At 42.0% G+C, this 18797-nt stretch overlaps 1 protein-coding gene across 1 annotated transcript; it reads left to right on the top strand.

The window, feature by feature from the left end:
* The first annotated feature begins 799 nt into the window (after positions 1–799).
* nt5m (5',3'-nucleotidase, mitochondrial) lies at positions 800–6271 on the top strand. Its single transcript, XM_071907483.2, has 5 exons — positions 800–1513; positions 2977–3077; positions 4654–4714; positions 4858–4972; positions 6107–6271. The coding sequence occupies exons 1-5, from the start codon at positions 1238–1240 to the stop codon at positions 6244–6246; spliced, it is 693 nt and encodes a 230-aa protein (XP_071763584.2). The 5' UTR covers positions 800–1237; the 3' UTR covers positions 6247–6271.
* The last annotated feature ends 12526 nt before the right edge of the window (positions 6272–18797 follow it).

Raw genomic sequence — 18797 nt, 5'->3', positions numbered from 1 at the left:
TGGCATTCCTTGTTTTTCTCTTATCAATATCTGTCCTCTATGATTGACTCTCCTATTGCAAGTAAATTTGAAACTGATTTTAGTCAACTGTGTTCAAACTCCATTACAGAAAGTCTACCACAGGTCTAGTTGAGAATTTCAACATCCTTTACTCGGCTGTGATAGATACAGTCGCTCCTCTTAAAACTAAAAACAGACAAACTTTCAACTGTTGACTGTTAACATTTTAAGGACAATTAAATACAAAAGGTGATTGTGCATTTTCACTGTAAATAACCCTAAACTATGGAACAACTTGTAGGAGCAAATACGATCAGCAAACTCTGTATATTCTTTTAAGACACAACTGAAAACTCATACTTTTGCTACTGTTTTCACTAAGCTACATTATTATTGTTGATTTGATTTGGCCTTAACAAACCAACACTCAAGTGTTGAGTGAACTAGCAAACCTGTAGTGTTGTAGTAGTTGTAGTAGTAGTAGTGGTGGTAATATAGTAGTAGTAACGTTAGCAGTAATAGGCTAATAATAATAAAAAAAAATATATAATCTTTTTTGCTCTTTTTTTTTTTGCAACTTGAACATTTATTATTATTGTCATTATCATTATTATTATCATTATATATTGTAGATAATACCGGTGGTGTTTGGTCATACACATTCAAAGAAACGGCCGTGTGAACCATCTCGTTTTGCTACACTATCTTTGCTGCAACAGCGATTGTACAGCTTGTTCTTCAGAGTATTTTCTCCCCTTGGCGCTACACCACTACAATAGTACTAGAATGGGAACAAGGCATTATTTTTAGTCCAGGCTGCTGCAACAGCCGTTGTCACAGTTGCTGCAGGATTGACAAGGGCTGCGGATAGATACCGAGCAGTTAAAACTCAGTGACAAACGATGTAAACAAGTCCCAGTCCACTGTGGTGAAAGGCATGTCACATTTGACCTGCTCGCTGCTAGCGTGCCAGCTAGCAGCCGTTAACTTAACAGAGAGCGGCCCAGCTTTCTCAGAATGACAAAGTTAAGCTAGCAGTGAAACATGAAACTTCACGAATAGACGAATGACAACAAACCGTAACGCGTTAATTTCAGTGTAAAAAAACAACAACGCGGTTTGATTTTCGCAGCGGTTGGCCACTTTTCGGTTCTCATGCGGACTTTTCAACCGTTTTACCTCTCGCCGTTTGCAAAGGGTTAACGGTCATACTACCGCAACCAGCCAAGAGTCAACAATGTCTTTACTACCAGGAGCAACACGCCTACTCGGGAGAGGGAAAACCTTTCTCCGTGATCCGTTTAAGAGGATTTGCGTAAACATGTCGTCCTCCTCTTCCTCGGGTAAGAGACTGCGGGTTCTGGTTGACATGGACGGGGTCCTGGCGGACTTCGAGGGGGGGTTCTTGAAGAAGTACCGGGCCAGGTACCCGGACGAGCCGTACATCACCCTGGATGACAGGAGGGGGTTCTGGGTGTCAACGCAGTACGGGCAGCTGAGGACTGACCTGTGTGTAAGTGAACCGCCTGCCCGGAGGACCGGCCGGCAGGGCATGCAGGGGGACCTGACCTAGGACCCCGCACCGCCAAGGGCCTCCCAAAGCCCTCGGATGGGGTGTAGATATAAAACTGTAATTGAATTGTAAATGTGCACTCATACATTTGCATACTATCCCCGCCATTCTCAATAGCTGTGCACCGAGCTATAGGGCTGCAACTAACGATTATTTTCATTTTCGATATCGATTATTTTTTTCGATTAATTGATGAATCATTTAGTTTAGAAAATGTAAAAAATAATGACAAATGCATATCACAAGTTACCAGAGCCCAAAGTGATTCTTAAAAATTGCTGACTTAGTCTGACAGCAGCCAAAACAAACAAAAAAAGTGTTCGCATTTGTGAAGCTGTAACCAGCAAATGTTTGGTATTTTTACTTGATAAATGATTAAAACGATTGATCAGTTATTCAAATTATAATTTTTTGTAGATCAAGTAATCGATTAGTCAAATAACCTGAACCTGAATTTCCCCAAGGGGATCAATAAAGTGCTATCTTATCTTATCTTAATCGTTTCAGCACTAATTGTCAGTATAATTTGCCTAACTCTGCTGTTAGTTTAATTTCACTGAAATTTACTAGAAACTGTCCCAGTTCAAGAATGTATAAGACTGACTCTTCAACCACCATTTCACTTTCACTTCTGCTGGTAATCATTACCCCCATGTACAGTGAAGACAGTTTACAACGACATCAAATCTCATTGCAGGTTCAAAAACCTTTCATGTAGAGCCAGGTTTGAGCCTGGTGCAACAGAGAACCTTACTAAAATGGTTCGTTATAGCACCAAAAAGTGTTATTCTATGGTTCAAGCCCAAAGAACCATTTTCTGGTACTAAATGGTAAGAGTATATAGTGTAAACAGTTCAATACTAAATCAACAACAGCTAAAATCTTTCTATATAGAGATCCAGAGACAACATCTTATCAAAATGGGGCTCTAATGTGTGTCTATTTTGGGAGTCCTTGACATGAAAATGACACAACCAATTCAAACAGACAGCAACGTCAATGTCATGAAACATTTAGCGGGGGAAATCATCATTGCTCTTCATGCGTTTTAGTCCTGACATTGATTTGTCTTGATTGGTTGATTGGTTTCCCAGTCAGTCACATGCCTGCAGTTAGAGAGAGCCCAACAGAAGCTCTTTCATTTAGCCTCATGAAGCCCACACAGGTCATTTCCGAGGGAAGTCGATGTGATAATCAAGTGTGTAAATGTCCCATTAATGCGTAAGTGTTCCGTTAATTATGTTTTTTCTTCATAGCAACTGGTTATTTAACTAGAGACTTTGGAGCGCGCATGCTCACGTGGATACCCCCCCTTCACATACACACGTGTAGACATGTCCAATGTACACGGTTGATGATAAGCTCTGTGTGTGTGTGTGTGTGTGTGTGTGTGCTGACTCCAGGAGAAGGCCATCAGTATCTGGGAGTCCAAGGACTTCTTCATCGAGCTGGACCCGCTGCCAGGAGGAGTGGAGGCTGTCAAGGAGATGGCCAAGATGGAAAAGTAGGTTTTGACGACACAATTCACTCATATGATAAATAAACTGATTTGGTTACTGCCGTTACAATATAAAAGATTTTCCACATCGCTTCAATAGGTAGAGCATGGCACTAGGGCTGCAACTAACGATTATTTAATGAATAATGTATGTACAATAATGTATCAATTATTTTTTTCAATTAATCAATGTCAAAAATAAGGACAAATGCCCAAAACCCCACAGTATTAATTTTATAATCATATGAAACGGAGAAAAGCAGCAAATCTTAGCATTTGTGCAGCCGTAACCAGCAAATGCTTGGTGTTTTTACTTGATAAATGACTATTATCAATATTATAAGCGATACGTTTTCCGTCAATGGACTAATCGTTTCAGCACTACATGAATTTGCATCGGGAGGGAAGGGTTTGATCGATATATCAGGCTGATACTGGGCTTTTAAATATCAGATATTGACAAGTCATCCCAGGTTCCTCCCTGACCACAGCTACATAAAAACAGCCTGTAAAACCTGCAGTGAAATTTTAATTTTCTTTGCACATTTTATTTACTATTATTATTATTTACTAATTATTCAGTGATATTATATAGTTTCTCTACCATTGAATAGGTGTGGTGGGTCACTCTGCTCTGCTGACACTAAAAGAATTTCATTAGTCTGGGTTTCAGTGGAGAGTTTTAGTGTCCCATGATGGTCTGAATGCTGTTTCAGAGGCTTTTCCACCCTGACAAGAAGAAAATTCTGGAGGGAAACATTTAATTTTTGGGCATAAAAAATGGTCAAATTTAATGATATTGAATATCGGCACAAAATATCGTCTTTCGGCAGCTTCAATCCAAAAACATCGGTATTAGCAGCATCAGTCTGATTGATTCCCTGTGGGACTGCACACTGCTAAAATTGGATGCACTCACTACGTGTTTGGGAAAGCATCCTCCAAATAGCATACAGTGTGTTAAACAGCTGTTTCACTTACTAACTAAACATGAAGAGGCTGTGATTGCCGTTTCCTCACGCATTCTCGGAAGCACACAGTAAGGTGGAATAACGTCTATAAATAGCCCTCCTCGTTATGAAACTGTATGTTTACATTTCCTCCTCATGGTGGAACTGAATGGGTTTCTTCAGGCTGCCTCCGCTGGGTGAATGAACGTGTTTTCTTTCCAGGGAAACAACCATATGGCATGATCTCATGTTTGTCACTTTTGTTTTCTATCTTTGTGTTCTCCCAATACGGAAGGTACAGGTGCACCGTCCCGTGCGCATTACGGTCATAATAAAGAGCGGAATTGATTAACATGCAGTAATCGTACTGAGGGGAAAAACAAAGTGGACAGCGTATTCAGCAGGGGGGAAACAAAATTCATTGTGAATGTACATTGGGTGGAAGAGTGGCTTAGCAATTAGAGAGGCCGTCCCGCACCTGAAAAGTCACGTGTGAGCCAGTGTGACATCCATTTTTTGGTGTCCTTGAGTAAGATACTGAATCCCTGCCTAAATGCCTGAAATGTAAAAATGTGTGTATGTTTTTCAGTTTTTCCTTCTGATCCTGTTGTTGTTTGTCTTTCTCTCCGCAGCACAGATGTCTTTATTTGCACCAGTCCTATAAAACATTACAAACACTGTCCGTATGAGAAGGTAAGCTGACCACCAACACGCTCTGTTCCCTTTGCAGTCCACGGAGTTTGGGAAGTGATTATTGTGTTTCCTTTTTCTAATCACATCTGATTTTGCTGTGTGTATGTGTGTGTGTGTGTGTGTGTGTGTGTGTTTCCCTCCAGTATGCCTGGGTAGAGAAGCATTTGGGTCATGACTTTCTGGAGCAGGTCGTCCTGACCAGAGACAAGACGGTGGTTACTGGAGACATCCTCATAGATGACAAGCCTGACATCCTTGGTGAGTGTGTGTGTGTGTGTGTGTGTGTGTGTGTGTGTGTGTGTGTGTGTAGCATCATCTCATCACAAAATGAATGACGAAAATGCCCGCTCGAACGTTTTCTTAATTCAGTCAATGACGACAAATAGAAATTGTGTATCGTGACAATATTACAGATTAGTTCCTCGTTTTTTATTTTTCTATCACTGTGGTGTTTCTGCACTGCACTTCCCACAGATCACCTGTCAATCAAACAGTGTGGGCGGAGCTTGGATTTTCTGTTGATGCAGTTTGAGTTTCTCTTTTCTCTGTCTGTTCAGTCATGGTGGCTATCGCTGCTCATGCTAACTACCCAGTTCTTCTTCTTCTGTTTATTCCAAACAAACTGGAAATGTAAAACGCATCACTTCCTGTGCGGTAGAGGATTTTTCCCAGGAAAGAGCGACCAGACACCGGCTGTTTAGAACAGACAGTGGAAAAGCTTTCATGAACCAGATGAATCACTGTTGTGTTAGAGCAGTCGGCGACAGAGTGAAGCAAAACGGACGTTTGTTCTAGGAAAATGTTACAGATTACAGCTTTAGTTAGACGTAGTTTATTATTATCCAGCCACAGACATGCATTAACTAGTGCAACAGCTCTTTGTCCCTCTTGACCACACTTCCACAGTGTAAATTTTGGCAGCTCCCAGATCAACAGATAAATTGGGAAATGCAAATATAGTGCAAATGCAAAATAGTGCAAATTTTTCTTATCTAAAGAGCTGCTGCAGTGGACATTTTTATCACTGAATTTAGCAAACAATGAGTAACTGACTAAACTGAATCAATATAACATAATTACAACCTGACTAAATTTAGAAATAGTATGAAAATTAACAGTGTAAGTGTGTGTGTGAAGGAAGAAAGAAATGTGGCAAGAAGAAAAGTAATGTTTGTTCCAGAAATGGAGCGAAAGGAAGAGATTGCGTAATGGTGTTACGGAGCGTGGGCTTTATCATTGTTTGCACCTTCTTCACCGGTTCGTTGGCACCACACACAACAGCCGCCACGCTGTAGGTTCTGTGTTACTCAAGATCCGCTGGATTGACAAATGTTTTGAACGCCGCGCGAGCGCCGTTACGTCATGTTTGTGCCGAACCTGTCTCCATAACAGGCGTGGAGCCGAGGCCGACGTGGGAGCACATCCTGTTCACCGCCTGCCACAACAAGCACCTTCCCATCAGCCCCTGCCAGAGACGCCTGCTGTCCTGGGCCGACGACTGGAGGGCCGTCCTGGACAGCAAGAGGCAGTGAGGAGCTCCCGTCACCCACGAGCCGCGGCGACCTGGGAGTTGGGAGGGGGGGGGGAGGAGGGGTCATCGCCATGACAACAATCACCGTCTTCATTTCTGATGAAGGAAGGTAAAAGAAGGAGGAGAATGAGCAGACAAATTAAGAAGAAAATTTGAGGAAACATGGAGGTTTTAAGCAAACCAAACTCTTTTTGAATTCTGTTGGGAGAGGACATTCACCTGTTTGGCCACAAGGGGGCACTCTGAGACCGAAGTGTGAAGACTGAAAACCGATTGCAATAAAAGAACAGTGGTAATATGATAAATCAGGATGAGAACATAGTTTCAAAAAGTGTTCAGTCGGACCTTAGCTGCTCACTTCTTTCACTTGTGTCAGAATTTATTGAGTTTTGAAAAGGGAAATGAATTCACGGTTTGAGTCGTCTGTCTGGGATCTGCACAAAAGGTTTACAGATAGTTCACAGTACTGTGTTAAAGGATCAGTAGAGTCTCATTCACTCCACTGCACACTTAAGAAAATCGTCTCCACCAATAGTAGGCACTGATGATTTTGTGCAATACATAAACGGAGAGATTTGACCCGGGCTTCTACACAGTCACACAGTATAACTGAATTGTTCTACCATTAATTGATGTGTACTTTTTGGGAGTGTACTGTAATGTGCCAGTGTAGTATCTGTCTTGGGTCACCGAGTACCACCTTCAAATCACAAATATAGAAATATTACAGATATCCGAGTTGATACGGTAATATTGGTGCTTTTTTAAAAAACGTTTCCTCTATGTTTTGCGATGATCTATGCATCTTAACTAACTCACGGATGAGAAAATACTAGTTAAAGCCTGAGAATTGCACACACACATATGCATGTACGCACACTGCCAAAACCACACATCTTAGACTAGTGTTGAATAGTTTTTAATTACAGTCATTTATGATGTGTGCTAAAATATGTTTATAGTAATAAATGAAGAAAGACAGTTAGACCTTTATTGAAAACATGCAACTAAGAATAATATCTATTTAGATGGATCGAAGAATGAAATAAAAGAAAAACTATTTTAATTTTGGTGTAAATCACATGAGAAAGATGATTATTTTTTGTCGGATACTACCTATCCTTTTTCTGTTTTCATTTTTAGCATATACCTCAACACACACACATTTGTATTCATCGTAACGTGTCATTTGCCATTTGAGATGGAATATAATGTTGACCGAAAAGAATATATACATCTAATCAAACATCTTACGCTGTGAAAAAAACATGAGCCACAAACAGTACAGTATGTTTCAGCCAAACACCTCCGAGCTCCTCATCACGCCTTGCTTTTAGAGAATGACTCAAGATTTGTATTGTGCTGCTTCTTAGATTAATTTAGACATAAGTAGACAGAGAGTGCATTGGAATCTGTTGTCTGTTGCTGCTAATGTGCTTTCTGGGAGGAAAATGGAGGATGTACTTAGTGCTGAGTGTTCGAGGAATCTGGTTCGTTTTATGTAGAAAATCATGTTGGTGCTGATTTCTGTCCATGGGGATACTACAGTATGTCCTTTTGTTACACAGTCACTGAACTCTCTGTAACGCTGTTGTATTCCACCTTAAAATACATTAAAAAAGCAGGAGGTCCTCTTGTGTTTTAGGGTGCAATCACACCAACAGTTCATTTTCTTCTGTCTAAACCAGAGTGGAAAAGTTGACTTTGTTGCAGTTTTGTTTTTGGGTCATTTAGGTTCACACCGCCAAATTTCAAGTGAACCAGGGCTTGTAAACAAAGGTCACATGATTCACAAGTAGCTTGTTTATTGGACAGAGTTTCGGTAACATGTCATCCTTCCAGGTTAGAGATTCTGGCGTCGGGGAGGAAAAACAAATCCAATTCCAGTCACTGTTAACTTTAGCTCAGTATGATGGACTTTACTGCACTATTTGCTGTAATTGACCTTCTCTGAAGATGAATATAGCTGAATATGAGCATCAGTCCAGGCTGCAGTTTGCCCTCAGTTCATTTTGTCATGCTCGGCTTTCCAAGCATGAGGAACTGTTGGCTATCAGATGTCAACATCTGTCTCCTTCTACCTAAAATACCTCGTGCTTCCTGTAGTTAGTTCGGATCACGTTCTCACTTCTAACAAACCACACTGCAGTTCACTATTTGGTGCCACGAATTCGAGTTCAAACTCTTCTCATCTGCTCAAACGAACCGAAATAAAGGAGGAAACACTCCAGAGTTTGACTAAACGGTTTCAAACATGCTTGGTGTGAACGCAGCCTTTGATTCCTTTAAAAGCACAATTACCAAAGACAAACACCTTGAAATCACTACTTGGATATTATATTTCATGTTTATCCCTAAAGCACTATCTCCTCTACTTTCTTTTACATAAAAGAAAACCTCAATCTACACTTTGTCTGACCTGGTTCACTTTCAGAGCCACTCCTTTGCTTCCTTACACTCGTCTTTGTAATTTCAACCAGGCCAGTCTGCTGTGTCAAGTGGAAGCAAAGGAGAGGAGGGAAGTGACACCACTGAAGTCTTGTCCGCTGGTTCCATGTGATCGCCCTCCTGAAGCTGTGTGACAGCAAAAAAAAAAACTAGTCAACCACTGCATAACAAACCCTGCATGCATCAAACAGTTTTGTCAATGAATGTCTCATGTTTGTGGTGCTGCTGATAATAGTTTTGTTGTCGATCGCTCTCACCTTTGTGGGAGAGACTTAAAATGTTAAAACCGCCATGTAGAAAATAGCAGATTTAATAAAGAATGCTTCGAAAATGTTGTAATCTGATGCTATCTTTATTTTGTAAGTCCAATATTTAGTAGTTAAATTTGTCTATGATTTATTCCATTTTCCATATCATTCACATTATTTATACTGTATGTATTTCACCATAATTCCTGTTAACCTCTAGGGGGCGCTCTGACTCTGTGTTTCTGGCATATAGCAGCTTTTTCTCCATGTTTTTCTCCCTTCACCCTTCTCTTACATATAAAAACAACAGCGACTAACACTCCCAACACAGGAGAGGAATGTGAAAATGAGTTGTAAGAATATTTCGCCCCCCCTGTTTTTAACAAATAAGTGGAAAGCTCTTTCAGTCTGTATGTGATCAGGAATGTCGAAGAACCAGGGAAGAGCGTGTTAGATAATATCACTAACAGATGCTTCACACACGCACAGAGAGCGTGACCCCAGCAACACCTTGAGTAAGGAGGCTTTATCCTGACGTGAACCGCACCCGCAGCAGATCGTGTTGCTATGCAGCCGACTGATGCAGAAAGAGAAGTTAGGGAAGCTATCGCCTGCAACCTGCTGGGCCGCCAGTCACAGTCCTGGGTCCTTTCAGGTCTTCATCCAGTTTTCTGTCCATTCACAGTATCATCTTTAGCTGGAGCCTGCTGTGCTGCTCTCATCATTACAGACCTGACAGCACAGCAGCGTGACAGTTCAGATTTCTTTTGTCGTCGGAGGAAGTGTGTCATTTCGTCCGGCTGTGAGGGATGGAGGGACAAAACCTGGACACCTGGACGCTTAAGTCTTTTCAGGGTCCTGGAGGGGGGCTGGAGTTTATCCCAGCATGCACTGGGCAGAAGGCAGGGAGACACTCTGGACAGGTCGCCAGTCCATCGCCCATCTATTCTGATTTGATTGTGTGCGATGTGAGAAGCTCCGGCTGCATCTATGTTGTGGTGACTGCCTGTCATAATGTTACATCGTTTTAAAGAGTTAACATTTCTACCCAGCAAGTGCTAATTAGGTAGTATTGATAAAAAACTACACAGGATAAACAAACTCAAAATTATTTCAGAGCTTACTACAATGGATACAGCATTGTTTTTGAGACATTTGTTCTTGCAGTCTTTCAGATAGAAGTTATAGAGAACTGGGACATTTTGAATTGCTGGAATCAACTTTTTGCCTATTTAGCACTTGCCAGGCAGAACTACTGATGAAGATACAGCATCACGTCAGTAGGGAAACAGCGGGAAGTCTGATTGGCAGCCGATGACCATGTAAGTTTTGGCTATGGTCAGCTTTTCTCAGCCGACAAGCTTGTTGACTGTCCACATATTGGCCGGGTTTCCTTGGTGCTCTATAGGGAATGAATGGTCTTCTGATGGCTTGTTTATCAGACTGTTTATCACCAATTTATCCAATCTGCATGACTTAAAGGATAAGGCCGGTGTTTTTTAATGCATTGCTTACCGTCATCAAATCCTATGAAAATAACAAAAATCAGCAATGATTTTGTTTTGCCAACAAGTCTCGTCCATGTAGCCGGTGCCCAATGCAGCCTCATGTCCCAGCAGCCATAGAACTCCATTGTATTAAAAAAACGATTAAAAACACGTCACAGAGCCATGCCGTTGCTCTGGGCAACATATTTCATCATCACGATGCACCGGGCCGGCCGACTTTTTCCTCAAACAACTTAATAAGCCGGCTGTAAACACTTTGCGATCTCAGGAAAGTAGTTCCGTAGCACCGAAAATAGTCCCCGGCGTAATGAAGAATTTGTTCCCATTTGAATTTGATTTGGTAATAACTACAACAGTCTGACATTTCGTGGTAACAGTTAGCGATTTTTAAAATGTAAACTATGTCTTTGTGAGCTGTATTTCAAGGTTTTTAGCTTACAATTGGAGCCAATGACTTCCGGGTTGACGGCTAAAAACGGTACGTGGAGAAGTCAGAAAGTAACGGGAGTAGAGCGAACGCATTGTTGATTTTGTTATTTTCATAGGATTTGTTGACGGTAAGCAATGCATTAAAAAACACCGGCCTTATCCTTTAAGGAGGAAACCCATGTGAACACAGAAAGGACCCGGCGTGGAACCCGGGACCTTCAGTGTTAACCGCTGAAGACACGCTGTACTGAACGCTTTCGCTCTCTTGTCAGCTGTGGGAAATTCCAAGGAATAGTCTCATAAGTAATTGGTTATGTGTTTTTTTTTTTTTTTTACAAAATAATTTGCTTGTACTGTATTACATTATACTGAGACCTTGAGAACGCCAGGTGGCTTAATCTTCAGAAATCCTCTCCTCTTTTTTCATCTTCTCTCTCCAGCGTCCAACATCTCTTTTTTTCTGTCCTCTCACTTATGCTCAAGTTCCTCCTCCATGTTTATAGTGGCCCTGATTTATGTGTGTGTGTGTGTGTGTGTGTGTGTGTGTGTGTTTATGTGTGTGAACTCATTCAACTCACCTCCACACCACACCATTTCACCATGAACACGTTTTCCCTCTCACATCTACTTCTTATTCATTTATTAACCCGTGCAGAATCTTTACGCTTGTATATTTAAATCTGCAGAAAGCTTGAAAATCTGCATACTATCACCATAAACTCATGTCAGTCTTATGAAATACTAAACGCATAAAATGTTCACTTTAAGGTCTGCTACTGTTTTTCGTCCAACATCTGAGGCCATTTTCACACCGCAAAGCTGATCTGAGCTTCTCCCAGGTCATTCTTGTCCACATTTCCCACTTGTAAATGGCAAACCAGTGAGCTTTTATTTTATTGTTCTGGTTTAGTTAAGCCAAATGCTAGAAGGCCACATCATTTTTTGAGTCTAATTTTGAGTCACGCTGACTCCAGCTGAGATGGATGCTGAGGTTGGAAGCTGCTGGAAAGAAGATGTGGGCTCAGCGTAGGTGCAGAGGAGTGTGGGTGAAGACGCTGTCGGCCGGCGGTGAGTGTGTTAGAGGAAGGGGGGGGCGGAAAAAAATCAGCGATGAGTGTTTTGGAGGTGGGGTGGCCCTAATTCATCCCAGCGAGGAGGAGAACGGAACAGAAACAACACAACAGGCGTAAACAGCAAGTGAAGCCCTGTTGGGACAGGACTGGTTTTCAGGACGATGTGGATTCATAAATGAATTAACACAGGACGTCTGTAACATCATCTGTAACGCCGATTTGAACGGGATAAGAGATCTCCGTTGTCTCCAGAATAACATTTGAGTGTTGTTGTGATCTCACCAAAAATATACCATGTGTCCTAAATAACTTTGTGCAACTGACATTCAAACAAAGTCTGTCATCCAGAGTCTGGACCACAGTTGAGACTTTGGGGTCTGATTTCAACATCTTGATTGCTGTTTATCCAAACAAAGCTCCATTTAAGCTGTGGTGGGGAAAAGGCCACAGCAATCTCAGAGATGTCAGACGGCACTAGTTTTGCCTCAAGTTATTTTTGAGGGAAAAGCAGTTGGGATGTTTACTGCCGTGTGTGTGTGTGTTGTCAGTAAAAATTAGTGAGATGGCAGATTCAGACGGGACTAACATGACATGATCAGTGTTGGGCGGCGACGTGTTACTCGGGAACTCGTTACAGTAATGTGATTATGTTTTTCAGTAGTAGTGTAAGGGATTACCATACAGTTACGAATCCCACTAACACACTTAAACCTGAACCCCCCCCTTCAACCTTTTCTTTTCTCTCCTTTGAGATTTTCAATTTGTTTTGTTTTTTCCCAAATCCCTGTTTGGTGTTTTCCTAAGGTCATGCTGGGCAGGATTACGTCGGCCGGTAGCTAAAAAAGCAAAACAAAAGCTGGAGGCTGAGAGGGGAGAGACGCAGGCTTTCAGCAGCGGGACGTTTTCCCGTTACTTTGAATCGATCTCAGTCGAGGATCAAAGAACATTCTGGTCTGTTGTGAACTTTCCTCCGAGAAAAAACATCCAGTTTATCAAAGCATCTGATACACAACACAGCGATGAGAAACTCAGGGAGAAACGAGGAGCCGCTGCTGCCGACGAAACGCAAACGAGGAATGGAACTAATTACTGAGGAATTAGCAAAGTAATGTTCTTCTGTTTTAAATGAGGAATAAGTAATTGATTAACGCTGCAGATGGTTACACCGCCCGAGGCCTTAAGTCGACTCAAATAAATCAAGTGAGCGTGTGGATTGTCTCTTTGTGTTTGTATGTAAATGAAAAAGCCGTCAGTCATCACACACACACACACACACACACACACTGACCGACTTCCACCCATAACACCAGCTCAGCACAAAACAACCATTTCTGTTTCTGTCTGAATTCAATCCCACAGACTCCATTTCTCCTCTTTGACTCACTCTCTCCCTGGAGGCAGAACGGCACGCTGTGTCGTGCCAACTGCTGTTTTGTTGTGTTGCGTGGAAAAAAAAAAAAAGAAATCCCTTGTATCGCTCTACTTGGCTCTTATTTCTCAGGGTCAGCGGGACGTTGTCTGGTCCTGTGGCTCTGGCCCTTATACTTTTTTACAAGGGTTTGACTGAAGGTGATACAGATATTTTTAGACTGATGTGGCTGATAGCTGATATTTTGTGCAGATATTTTCAAGGATTCAGTGTTTTGTTTTTTTCTGTTATGTCTTCTTATATTTATTTATGTTTTTACAGTTGCCTTGTTTGTAAATCCATGTTGATTGTGATGAAGCCAAAGTCAAGTCAAGTTTATTTATAGAGCACATTTCATACACAAGGCAACTCAATGTGCTTTAAAATATAGAGAAAAATAAGAATTATAAGAAGAAAAAATAAGAAAAATAAAGAGAAATAGAAACATATATACAGAGATAACACATAAAAAGAAGGAGGCAGTGACAATACAAGACCTAGTCACAGGCTATATTAAAAAGAAATGCTTTCAGTTCTTTCAGACAATTTTCCACATTGTGGACAATAAGGTTTCTAACTACAACTAACTAACTAACTTTCCTCCAGATTTGTATTCTTATCAGGATGGAAAAGCCTCTGAAACAGCATTTAGACCATCATGGGACACTAAAACTCTCCACTGAAATGTAAACAAATGAAATTCTTTTAGGTGGGTTACAGTAGCAGCTCCTGCAGTCTGGGGTGACCACCTATTCAACGGTAGAGGGAATTCTGGGATACATTAGGCCTGTAAAATGAAGAACTCATTTACAAAAAAATATCGTTGAACAATTAAGTGAATAAATAAAACTCAAACTCAAACTGTGCACTGAAAATAGATTTTCTTTGCAGGTTTTACAGACTGTTTTTATGTCGTCGTGCCTCCATCATATTGGGGGTGGATGACACTGACTGGCTGATATTCAATATTTAATAAAAGGCCAATAAGGAAATAGTCTAACCCTACTCCTTCCTATTTGTTGCCTGTAAAATTGATGATCTGGGAATTGAAGCTTATTCTACTTTTGCTGGATAACAGTGTCAGAGTTTCATTTCAGTCAAAGCAGGCAAATTCAGCGGCTTATCTTATCAGGAGTATCCACATAAGAGCCGTGTGTATTCGGCCTTGGAGTGAAGCGGCCTTGTGTGGACCGGACTGCATTGTGCGCAGCTTTGTAGTTTTTTGTTTTTTTTCCTTTAAGGGGCAAATGCGTCACAAAGCCCCGGGCAAATCCCACCAGAGCCGTAAAACCGTGGCTGCGCAAGAGCAGCTACACGGGAACACAAATTCTGAGCGCGTCCCCTTATCTTCCACGCACTAGAGGAAATACAGTTTGTTTTGTTTGTGCGAGTCGGGGTTGATTGTGATGTACAAACTGTCCTCACATGGAGAGAGAGATGAGGGAAATGCACGCCGGTGACGCTGCTCGCTTCCCGCTGAAGGACACTTTAGGGGTCAGCGCTTGGGGGTTTAGGGTGAGAATCAGGGTTTTGTTTAAAGGTTAAGGTTAGCTGTGAATAGGCGTAGTCAATTAAAGGTTTCTCACGTGTACAGTAATACGAGTGTGTGTGTGTGTGTTTGGGCCTTTTGTTGTTGTGTGGGTGTGTACAGAGAAAAATCCTTGCCCTACTTCCATTTATAAAAGAGTACATTCCATGGAAGGGAAAAACAGAACAAATGCATGACTAATACTAAGGAACAAACTGGAGAACAAACAAGAAAAAAGGACAGTAAGTGAGCTAGTTGGATCGAGCATCAAAGAGAGAGAGAAGAGGTCAGGTGCAGCTTTTCACCGAGTTTGTTTTTGTTCTCTCCATCCATGTACCTCTCTCTCTCTCTCTTTGCTTTCCTCTCTGTCCGTTTATCTTGTTCTCTTTCCGTTTGTCTAATTGCTTTACAGCAGAGAAGGAAAGAGAGACGCTCGGAGTGTGTTATGAAATCTGTTCCATCCAGGAGAGACAGACGGTCTGCACAGAGCACACACACACATATCAGTCTGTGAACTTTTGTTTTATTACTAACTCGTCTTGTTTCACTACATCTCTGTTGCACCTTGAGCCTGGAGAAACAATATTTCATGTCACTGTGTACAGTCTGTGTGTATTTGGATGTTTATATGTAGATTTATGCAGCTGAGATGACGATACAGCAGAACCTGAACTTGAACTTGGTTGAGGAAGCTGCTTTGGAAGTCTGGTTTTACAAGCTGCTAGTTAATTTTCACTGGAAGGAGCTGACCCAGAGACTTGACCTGCTGCTGAGCTACTGTGAACGCCTCAAGGGACATTGGTTGTGTTAAGTTACTTGGAAAAAGTAGTTCAAACCACTTGGTAAAAAATGATCACATCTACATCCGCAGTGTTGTACAATACAAAACCACAATTGCAAAAAACACCAGTGAAAAGTTGTATTTTATTTTAAATGAACTGCAAGAAAAGTTCACTGGGTTTATGATGCCCTCATTCTCACAGCTGCCTGACACAAACTAGAGTCAGCAAATCTTAGGATGAGAAAATGCAATTACCCTCTTTTCTTTTACAGCCAAAAGTCGCTGGTAGTTAACGACGCCTCACGATGACAGAAACGTAATAATCTAATAATAAAATCACTCTGCAAATCTGAATTTAGTTGACCGACCACCAAGCTACTGCAAAATATGAAACTGCTGGATTCATTTCATATAGTAAAACTCAGAGGTGGGACCAAGTCAACTTCACTCAAATCCCAAGTCAGTCTCAAGTCTTGAGGCACAAGTCCCAAGTCTAGATGTAGATTACCAAGTCAAGTCCAAGTCATTAATGTCAAGTCTCAAGTCTAAATGTAGAACAGCAAGTCAAGTCAGAACAAATCAAGAGTCCAGTATCAATTTAATATCTTAAAGAAAACTAAATATCTAGGACTTTTCAATGCAATATGGTTTTAATAGGATAAAAACTTGGTAAGAGCATCATGAGTTTGATTTCTAGAATCAGTTTCAACTTCAATAAATTCAATCATTCCATACAAATTCAGAAAACAGAATTTAAATTCAGTCGTCTGCTGGAACAAATCTCATCACTTTCAATCTAAGTCATTTACACAAACACAAGATCTCAAGTCAAGACTTTAGAAACCTTTTCAAGTCGTCAAAGTACAAGTCAGAGTCAAGTCCCAAGTCACCAGAACCCAAGTCAAGTCAAGTCTCAAGTCTTCTCTTCATGCATCAAGTCAAGTCTCAAGCTATTCAAACTGTGACTCGAGTCCCCACCTCTGGTAAAACTACTCATATACATACATACATATATCTACTCTTCCATATACTTGTTTTCTCAGCCACAGTGATGCTGTGATGATGAAGTTACTGAGAGCAGTAAATGTTTCTCTCTGTGTGAAAATGACTGCAAACAACAACATGCAACTTTTTCGCCTTGAGGCAGGAAGTGTGTTGTTAGTCCCCGTCGGTCTCCGCCCCCTCAGTTGGTCCGGTTCCCATCCCGAGACCTGTCAGTCATCTTGCTGATGTCATCGGGCCTGAAGACCGAGGTAACTGGCAGCGTGAAGCCTCAGCAGCCGCTGAAGAGGCAGGCGGTGAGCGCAGCCAAAAAAAGCAAGCGTGTTTTCTGAGCGGGTCTTATCTGCCGCACATTTAGCTTCGCTGTTCTTTCTTTTCTTTCTGATTTCCATCTTTGTCGTTGTTGTTGTTGTTGTTGTTGTTGTTGTGACTTTCCCTGCGCGTGACAGCCACAACCTGACCAATGGCCACGGCCACAGAAAATGGTACACACCCCAAAACATCCCCAACATCACTGAAAAGTTTCATTTCATTTCAGTCAAAGACAGATAAAGTGCTATATACTGTATCCTATTTATTTACTGTTATTTTAATGTGAAAAGTTGCACATTGCAGCTTTAAAGGCCCTTAATGGTGGCTGCATGTGCCGTCCCATCTCCATGTGTTCCGTGTGTGTGTGTGTGTGTGTGTGTGTGTGTGTGTGTGTGTGTGTGTGTGTGTGTGCACGTATCATCCCAGATGCTGGTATGTAAATATCTGAGTCAGTAGTTAGCAGTGTTGCTGCCAGTACCGAACTGGTTGATTCATCCATAGGCAACAATCTGTCAACCTGTCAGCCTGCTCTCTGTGCTCAGTTTGTCCATCTGTCTGTCCTCCTGTCTGTCCTCCTGTCTGTCTGTCTGTCTGTCTGTCCTCCTGTCTGTCCTCCTGTCTGTCTGTCTGTCCTCCTGTCTGTCTGTCCTCCTGTCTGTCTGTCCTCCTGTCTGTCTGTCTGTCTGTCTGTCCTCCTGTCTGTCTGTCTGTCTGTCTGTCCTCCTGTCTGTCCTCCTGTCTGTCTGTCTGTCCTCCTGTCTGTCTGTCTCTCCGTCTGTCCTCCTGTCTGTCTGTCTGTCTGTCTGTCTGTCTGTCTGTCTGTCTGTCTGTCTGTCCTCCTGTCTGTCTGTCTGTCTGTCTGTCCTCCTGTCTGTCTGTCTGTCTGTCTGTCTGTCTGTCTCGCTGTCTGTCTGTCTGTCTGTCTGTCTGTCTGTCTGTCTGTCCTCCTGTCTGTCTGTCTGTCTGTCTGTCTCGCTGTCTGTCTGTCTGTCTGTCTGTCTGTCTGTCTGTCTGTCTCGCTGTCTGTCTGTCTGTCTGTCTGTCTGTCTGTCTCGCTGTCTGTCTGTCTGTCTGTCTGTCTGTCTGTCTGTCTGTCCTCCTGTCTGTCTGTCTGTCTGTCTGTCTGTCTCGCTGTCTGTCTGTCTGTCTGTCTGTCTGTCTGTCTGTCTGTCTGTCTGTCCTCCTGTCTGTCTGTCTGTCTGTCTGTCTCGCTGTCTGTCTGTCTGTCTGTCTGTCTGTCTGTCTGTCCTCCTGTCTGTCTGTCTGTCTGTCTGTCTGTCTGTCTCGCTGTCTGTCTGTCTGTCTGTCTGTCTGTCTGTCTGTCTGTCCTCCTGTCTGTCTGTCTGTCCTCCTGTCTGTCTGTCTGTCTGTCTCTCCATCTGTCCTCTCTGTCTGTCTGTCTGTCTGTCTGTCTGTCTCTCCATCTCTCCATCTGTCCTCTCTGTCTGTCTGTCTGTCTTTCTAGGTGAAGGAAAGGTGTGTTTTGCTGAGCTGGTGTTATGGGTGGAAGTCAAACACTGCAGGTAATGACTGCAGGTCTTTTAAATACACACACACACACACACACACACACACACACACACACACACACACACACACGCTCAACACTCATGAGCTTGATTTATGGCATCTAATGTTGCTGCTGCTTTTATGTGCGTCTCCTCTGTGTACTGTATTAATTACATTTTTTATTGTTTTTTATTGAATCTTGAGCCCAGCCTTTAGCCCCAGGAAAAGTTTTCTGAATCTCAATCTCAACTTATTTTATTTCCCTTACTTGTTGTTAATGCATTTTGTTGTTTTGTTCCATTCTCA

The sequence above is a fragment of the Centroberyx gerrardi genome, chromosome 20 (genome assembly GCF_048128805.1).
Source record: "Centroberyx gerrardi isolate f3 chromosome 20, fCenGer3.hap1.cur.20231027, whole genome shotgun sequence".
In the NCBI taxonomy this organism is placed as follows: Eukaryota; Metazoa; Chordata; class Actinopteri; order Beryciformes; family Berycidae; genus Centroberyx; species Centroberyx gerrardi.
Note: the sequence above shows the minus strand (reverse complement) of the source record. Positions and strands in the feature narration are given on the sequence as shown.

Bases quoted from the DNA above. Each gene is read 5' to 3' on its own strand.
- nt5m (XM_071907483.2), top strand. From the start codon at position 1,238: ATGTCTTTACTACCAGGAGCAACACGCCTACTCGGGAGAGGGAAAACC. The intron at 3,078-4,653 runs GTAGGTTTTGAC...TTCTCTCCGCAG, and splicing joins GAGATGGCCAAGATGGAAAA to CACAGATGTCTTTATTTGCA. The intron at 4,715-4,857 runs GTAAGCTGACCA...GTTTCCCTCCAG, and splicing joins AACACTGTCCGTATGAGAAG to TATGCCTGGGTAGAGAAGCA.